The sequence below is a fragment of the Nansenia antarctica genome (genome assembly GCF_963989245.1).
Source record: "Nansenia antarctica genome assembly, chromosome: 3".
NCBI lineage: Eukaryota > Metazoa > Chordata > Actinopteri > Argentiniformes > Microstomatidae > Nansenia > Nansenia antarctica.
Genome location: NC_137688.1, coordinates 13,749,857 through 13,758,178, shown reverse-complemented (window position 1 = coordinate 13,758,178; position 8,322 = coordinate 13,749,857). Strand labels below are relative to the sequence as shown.

At 50.3% G+C, this 8,322-nt stretch overlaps 1 protein-coding gene across 1 annotated transcript in view; it reads right to left on the bottom strand.

Annotated features, from left to right (window-relative positions):
• LOC308152734 (rho guanine nucleotide exchange factor 9) overlaps positions 1-1,393 on the bottom strand; it is a gene marked incomplete at its 3' end in the record, with an annotated part of 31,523 nt that extends 30,130 nt beyond the window's left edge. Inside the window, exon 1 of the mRNA XM_080525792.1 lies at positions 1,352-1,393. Within this exon, the coding sequence (XP_080381918.1) occupies positions 1,352-1,354 (3 nt within the window). The 5' untranslated portion in view covers positions 1,355-1,393. The remainder of the gene's footprint in view (positions 1-1,351) is intronic.
• Between the last annotated feature and the right edge of the window lie 6,929 nt (positions 1,394-8,322).

Sequence of the window (8,322 nt, the reverse complement as noted above, 5' to 3'; positions counted from 1 at the left end):
CAGCACGCAGCCTCTTGACAAATATTCTTTTACCTTTTACGACGGGAGAGTCAAGCAGTAATAAAAAAGAAAAGAAAATCGATTTCGACCCCCAGCTAAACTAAAGCTTGAGTCGGAGAGTCGTCGGTACTGTCCCGGCGGGCCGCTCTTACTCATCAAAGGCTCTGTGAGATTGGCTGGTTCTGGTCCGGGAGCAGTGTTCTTCCAACGCAACACGCGAGCATTTGTTCTCCTCATTAAAAGTGGAACATCGCCTCCACAGTCGCGCCAGTAAAAGTGACTGCTGCTGCGCTGACGAGTTAGCCGACCGTGGGAGAGAGGAAGAGAGCAGCCCTCGACTTGTAAGATGTGTTTAATTGTGATATTATACTCTAAATGTATTGAAGTACACGAATGAGATTCATGTGTATAAACTGTACTGATGGGGCATGTACAGAACCATCTGTGTATACGGTAGTGTGTGTACAGTGTGTGTGTGTACAGTGTGTACAGTGTGTACAGTGTGTACAGTGTGTGTGTGTGTGTGTTTGTGTGTGTGTGTGTATAGTGTATAAGGTAGATCAGAGAGGGTCAGAGAGCCAGCCTCACCGTGTTGACCTGCAGGTGTGTGTGTGTGTGTGTGTGTGTGTGTGTGTGTGTGTGTGTGTGTGTGTAAGGTACATCAGGCTCACCGTGTTGACCTGCAGGGGTGTGTGTGTGTGTGTACAGTGTATAAGGTAGATTAGAGAGGGTCAGAGTGGCAGCCTCACCGTGTTGACCTGCAGGGGTGTTTGTGTGTGTGTGTGTGTGTGTGTGTGTGTGTGTGTGTGTGTGTGTGTGTGTATATACAGTGTGTGTGTGTGTGTGTGTGTGTGTAATTTATTAATTTAATTTAATTTTTGCCATTTAGCAGACGCTTTTAATCCAAAGCGATTTACAATTACGAATTACAGGGACATTCCCCCTGGAGTAACTGAGGGCTAAGTGCCTTACTCGGGGGCACACTAGTAGTGGTGTGGTTTCAGGCGGGACTTGAACTCACAACCTTCCGATCACAAGTCCAACTCACTATCCACAACTCACTATCCACTAGACCACCACTACCCCAGTGTGTGTGTGTGTGTGTGTGTATACAGTGTGTGTGTGTGTGTGTGTGTGTGTGTGTGTGGTGTGTGTGTGTACAGTGTGTAAGGTAGATCAAATCTCACCATGTTGACCTGCAGGGGTGTGTGTGTGTGTGTGTGTGTGTGTGTGTGTGTGTGTGTGTACAGTGTGCAAGGTAGATCAAATCTCACCATGTTGACCTGCAGGGGTGTGTGTGTACAGTGTGTGTGTACAGTGTGTACAGTGTGTAAGGTACATCAGATCTCACCATGTTGACTTGCAGGGGTCCAGACCCCGGTCTCAGCAGCCTCCTCCTGCAGCTCCCAGGGTCACCTGACCTCAGACGCACTGACGACGTCTGTCCCAGCTCTGTGACACACACACACACACACACACACACACACACACACACACACACGCACGCACACACACACACACACACACACACACACACACACACGCACACACACACACACACACACACACACACACACACACACACACACAGACACAAACACACAATGATACCCTGGCCACATGACTGTTAAAGAGAAAGTCTGGTTGACAGGATCTAGATCAGGCCTAGTCCTACCTAGTCCTACACCAAAGCACGTTTTTCTATAGAGAATCTCTGTTGAAAGTGTGATTCAGTCCAGGACGAGGCTTAACCTGTGTCTGGTAAAAACATCCCTTAGTGTTAATGTAATTACTGTAATTGTTGTTGTAATTAATACTGTCATTAATGTAATTAGTAATGTCAGTGTTGACTTAATATTATAGCCACAATCACACCAAATCATGACTACATGCAGTAGATGCAGTACTGGTGTGTTCTATTGATGCAACATAGATGCAGGTGTAGTCAGTGGAGGCTGGAGGAGGGGAACATGGCAGGACGGGCGCACGTGTACCGGGATACCTTCCTCACTTCATGCAGCACAATGGGCTCATCCTCTGATTTCTACCTCCCCCAGCCTCCCCTGGGATATTGTTGTTGTATTGGTATTGTTGATGTAGTATAGTATATTATGTATCTAATATAGTATATATGTAGTATTAGTGCTTTACAGATGTGGTAAAGGTGTAGTATATATGTAGTATTAGTGTTATTAGTATAGGCATAGTATACAGTATCTGCGACCAGGGCCATCATGTACCCATGTTTTTTGAGGGGGCACAAAGTATGTGAGGAAGGATTTTTCAAAACACCTGAAAAAGCTTTTTCCCCCTTATTATACAATGGCAAATAGCTAGCTGGCCAGAGCCAGCTTCCTAACGTTGCTGGGCGGCTAGTATTACAGAGAAAAATACATTTTAATTGGATTTATTCATCACTAACAGGGAATCAATAAGCTACAAAGCTACAAGCATACCTCCTGCATCACTGCCGGCGCAAATCAAATTGATCGTTGTTTAAAACGTTAAATAATTAGGATAAATCAAGTTCCGTAATTGAACCCTAATGTTACAAAAGGACAAATCTTTAGGGGCGACGTGCCTTGGTGCCCCCCCCTATGGGCACTATGAGGCCCTTGGCTGCAGTAGGGGGGGGCAGTGGTGTGTGTGGTACCTGAGTGAGGCAGGAGCAGGGCCAGGGCGCTGAGGGGGCTGTGGGGCAGAGGGAGGGAGCGGCACCGCTGGAGGGACTCCCTGAGGGGGGGCTGTAACGGGGACATCCCCTGAGGTCGAGACAGGGCCTGGGGACAACTGGAACGTTAGGTCACATGCTCCCCCCCCACACACCCGGCCGAGAAACACTCTCTTCCATCTCCCATGAACACACACACACATGCGTGCGCGCACACACACACACACACACACACACACACACACTCACACACACACACACGCTCACATACGCACACACACACACACACACACACACTCACACATTCACCTCTTTCTCTCTGTGAAATAAAGTACACTGGGCGCATGCATGCCCCGCAGCCAACCATGTGAGACCATACATCCTTACAACGAGTGGATCCAGGTGAGACACAGGCTGAATTGGAGCAATGAGCGTCAGAGCTTATGGGAGCAATGAGGCAGAAAATTGGTCAGAGTTCGAAACAGAGGGAGAGAGAAAGAGAGAGAGAGGGAGAGAGAGAGAGAGAAAGAGACAGACACACAGAGAGAGAGAGAGAGAGAGAGAGAGAGAGAGAGAGAGAGAGAGAGAGAGAGAGGGAAAAGCAGCTGAGGGAAAAGCAGCATCCAAAAATACAGCTCTCTATAAATGGGCCAGTGCATGCATGCATTGTTGTAGAAGTGTATAAATACTGGGTTAGTGTTGGCCTCCCTATCAAAGCATGTGGTTTGATTCATTACTGGGATAGAAGGGCTATATTTGTCAGTGAGTTGGCAGAGACTGGTTCTTGTCTGAGTCTCCCTCCTTCTTTTAGCAGTGGGATAGAATGTGTGTGTGTGTGTGTGTGTGTGTGTATGTGTGTGCATGTGTGTGTATGTGTGTGTGCGTGTGTGTGTGCGTGTGCGTGTGTGTGTGAGGTCTTACTCTGTGCAGCTGCGCAGGCTGTGTCTCCATAGTAACGCTGGCCTCTATGACCGAGTGAGGCCTGGACAGAGCGCTCCGCCTTCCCGCCCCCGGAGAGAGGTGCATGCTGGGAGCGGCCCTGCGTCTACGCCGGCACAGCGAGCCCCCCTCAGCACGCTGGGTAGAAACACGGCCCTCTGGGATAGGGCTCCGTAGGTCTAGCACGGCTGAGGCGGGGCGGGGGCGAGGGCGAGGGCGGGGGGGCACGGAAAGAGCTGGGGTGGTCTTCCCTGAGCTACCGCATGGAAGGACAGGGCCGGACCCCCCTAGATAACCTCTTGACGGGCCCACATTGCCCTGTTCATACAGCAGTGGGGGGGTGGGGCAGGGAGGATCAGACAGACACTGATTAACCTGGCCCATATTGAGGAAGGGCACAATGTTACAGTGCAGAACGAATATACTCCTTTAGAATTGGGTCAGCTCTATGCATTGTATTTCTATCTGCACTGTCGGTAGGTATAACTTGACCTTGTCCTCGAAGAATGCTTATTTTCATTGTAAAAATCTGCTTCCCGCTTCCTGAATCCAGCCCAAATTTGCTAGACATCCACACTTCCACAGGGCTCACACCACACCTTTTAGACCACACCCATCAACAGCTAATCAACAGAGGTCTAATCCTTCCTCCAAAATGTAAATTATACTACTCTAGGTAAGCTGGTGAGGTAAAAAATTGAAGGAGGGGCTCATTATAATGCATGGAATGGAATGAAGAATGGTATCAAACATGGATACCGTGCCTCATGCCATTCCTTGCATTCCATTCCATGCATTTCAATGAGCCGTCCTACCGTTTCTGCCTCCACCTGCCTGTGCTGATGAGGATCTACTGCATTCCTGCATGATGAGGATCTACTGCGTTCCTCCTGCAGCATTGACATGTTGTCATAACGTGGTGATCGGGAGGTGGAAGGACTGACGTGTCATGGCTTGTTGGTGTGAGACTGGAGGGGAGTTGACTAATCCCTCCACAGAACAAAGGAGGGAGGGGTAGGAGCTGTCTGTGTGTGTGTGTGTGTGTGTGTGTGTGTGTGTGTGTGTGTGTGTGTGTGTGTGTGTGTGCGTGTGTGTCAGAGCAGGGCCAAGGGCAGAGCCGTAGGGAACATACAGGGTTTCCTGCTGTGTTTTGTGGGTTTAAGATGCCAGGGCCAGGGCCAGGGCCAGGGCCAGGGGCAGGATCTGGGGCAGGATCTGGGGCAGACACACACTGCCTGGGCTAGGCCGTGGGGAACATACAGTGTTTCCTGCTGTGTTCTGTGTGCTTTTAGAGGCCAGGAAATACAAACTTTTGTGGTCTAGAGGTGGCTCTGTGATCTCTGACTCACTTTCCTCTTCTGTCCAACAGATGGGGCCATAGGACACCCACACACACTCTCTTAGACATGAACCTACACTAAAGGATTCGCATAGATACATTGCAGATGGTTGTTGATGTTTTTGAAAAGCAAAAGAATGATCACGGTTAACAAGGTTAACAAATGACTGGTCATAGGCAGTAGTTACAGGAGGGTGATGATTGGTCATGAAAATTAGAATGAATGCTCTGATGGAATTGATTAAAAAAAGAGCCACACACTTGCAATAACGGCTTACATCAACAACAAACATATGACATTCTTTTTCAAGAGAATATACAATAATAGATGATTTTATTGATAATCAATGATGTACTTTGGAATGTTTTTCATCACACACTCACCTTAAATACTTCCTGTGAGCAGCATGGTGGCAGGTCTCCATTGGCTACGCTATCTCCCTCTCCTACCTCTGATTGGCTGTTAGGAGCCTGTGTCTGATCTGAGGCAGGTAGAGCATCTTTGGAATCCAGATAATTTCCTGAGTGTCCCTCTCCTCCCTCTCCTCCCTCGCTTTCTGTCTCTTCCCCTGGGGAGAGACGGTCTGAGGGGTCTACCTCCGCCTGAGTCTCTGTCTCTACCTCTCTCTCAGGTTCGCTGAGGTGCAGATGGTTCTCCACTGCAGCTACAGCCCTGTGGTCAGTCTGTCTGTCTGTCTGACTGTCCCTGTCCCTGTCTGTCTCCTCTGAGGTGACACACGTAAGGCCGTTCACAGCGGGCGAGTCTGGACACGCCCTCCAGGCTTTCAGCACCACCTGAGGAGACCGTCTGCCTATCAGAGGCGGGGGTGAGGCGGCATCACAGGCGCCAGGGCGAGGTGGGTGAGGGGTCTGGGGCGAGGAGGGTGTGGCGGAGGCCTCTGGCCGGTCCTCGCTGCGGAGGGTCAGGGACAGGCTGTGCACGTACTCGTCCCCCAGATGCGGTGCCGCTCGAGGAGATCCCAACGGAAAACTCTCCCCCTCCGGAGGAGAGAAGGACCTTGACGTCGTCCTCCACTTCCTTGCCGACTCCGCCACGCTGTTGAAAAACTTGAACAGGCCCCCGAAATGCCCGCCTTTGCCGTCCGAGTGCTTGGGCGCGCTGGTGGCGGAGGAGGAGGCGGGGTGGAAGTCTCTGATCGACTCAAAGTCCACAGAGCCGTAGTCAGAGTCCATGGTCTTGTCCAGTGTGTGGAGCTCTGAATCGAAGCTCCTGTCTGAGTAGGCAGGATTTCCCTTTCCCAGCAGAGAGATTCTCTTCAGGTAAGTCCACACGTCAGGGCCCTTCGACCTCCTTCCTCCCAGGGGAACCTTAGGGCTGTCCCTCACACGACTCGCCTCCTCACACTCACCCGCGTTATTGCAGTTGGTGGAGGAGTTGGCCTGAGCCCTCTTGGCATAAGACACTCTCTCTGGAGGGGGCTTAAAGCCGTTCTGGGTCACAGCGTCTCCTTGCGGAGAGACCTGGCGTCTGTCTAGAGTGGCCGACAGGTCGATGTCCTCGAACGAGCAGTCGAACTCGGCCGTGTGGCCGGCGTATGAGTGCCTCTTCCCCCGGTGTCGGAGTGTGCTCCTGCCGGGGTCGAGAGGCAGAGAGGTGAAGTCCCTGCAGAAAGACTCTTCATCCGGCTCGTCTCTCAGGGAGCTGCTGAACTTGGCACTGGACAGCTTGGCCGTCTTCCCTTTAAACACAGAGGGGGACTTGAGCTTCTTGAAGGAGCGCACCTTGTCAGCGAACGACAGCTTGGGGATGGAGGCCTCTCCGGGGAGGATCATGGAGTGAGGTCTCCTGTCCATCTCCGGGCCGCCCCTCCGCCGGGCAAGGATCTTCCAGATGCCCCCCGTGGCTCGGGGCCTGCGGTTGACCTCCGGCCGGTCCTTACCTGGACTCTGAGGGATGGGACCCTGGGACTCTTCCTGGCCTGGCCCCAGCCCTGTCCCTGGCCCAGTCTCGGTGATACACACAGTGCTGGACGCATTCTCCACATCCAAGGAGACGTTGAACACTCGGTTGACAAACCCGTTTGGGTCGCTGCTCTCAGGGGTGGGGCTGTCTGAGTGTTCCATCCTGTCTCATCCTACTACGTCAGCTATCAGCTCCAGCCAGCACCATCTCTCTCACACACACAGGCGCCTGGAGGAACAAGACACGACAAGTCAACAGGAGAACATGTCTAGTATGATTGCACGTGACTTTCATTCGTTTTGACTTTCAATACGTTTTGTGTTATGTTCAATTTGTCAGCACCTCACTTCGAAACCTTTTATACGTTCTAGAATCTTTACCATGAATCTAGGTTTGTAGCTTTTTACTCAAAGTTTTACTAAATAATTGATGGTTTTCTGTAATAGGACATCATAAATACTGTGTACACACAGGTGCCCAACATGAGTGACATTCTAATACGATGCTTCTATTTGATTGGTTTAGAACATACAGTATAGCACCCACATCTGGTCACTTAAGATATTCGGTAGTTGCTTGTCATTCCATGGAACATTCCATACAGGCAAATTGATCACGCGATTGACTGAAAATAATAATCTGAACTGATTAGGTTTGACTTGAAAATAAGGGAGGATAAGAAGGATGATCCGGTGAGTGTGAATATTGATGTCCCTTTGCAATGAGTCAGCATTATTAAACACCCTCCACCCACCCCCCACCACCACCACCACCACCCCCACAACCACCACCACCCCCACCACCACCACCACCACCACTACCACCACCTCCACAGGCCACATAAGCCAGTGTAATTATTCAGACAGAGTGCACCCCCTAGCTCTGCCTCCCCAAACCAGGACCTGCGTTGTCATGGAAACCAAGCTCTATAGACGGCAGGGTATTTTGGGTCTGGGCTGTGACATCATCATACCTCAAATCAGCTTTGTCTAAGAGATAGGGTGCTAGGCCATGTCTCAAATGATTTCCAATGTATCCTGTAGTGCACTATGTTTGACCTTTTGGCTCTATCCAAAGTGCACTACTCAAAGATGGGTGTGTGTTGGATTGACCACAAGACACTATTGAATGTGGCCCAGAAGACTTATGTCTATTGAGAGATACTCTCTGACATTTAGCTCAAATATCTTTGGATACTTTTGGAACTTTCCTTTTTTCAGGGCAATGAACTGTACTCAGTCAAATTAGAAGAGGGACACCTTGTATGCCATCCTCATGCACACACACATGTATGCACGCCCGCCTGCCCGCTCCCGCCTACACACACACACACACACACACACACACACACACACACACACACACACACACACACACACACACACACCAACTCAGCTATACCATTATCAATGACATGTACCAAATAGCAAGTCTTACAGACACTTACAC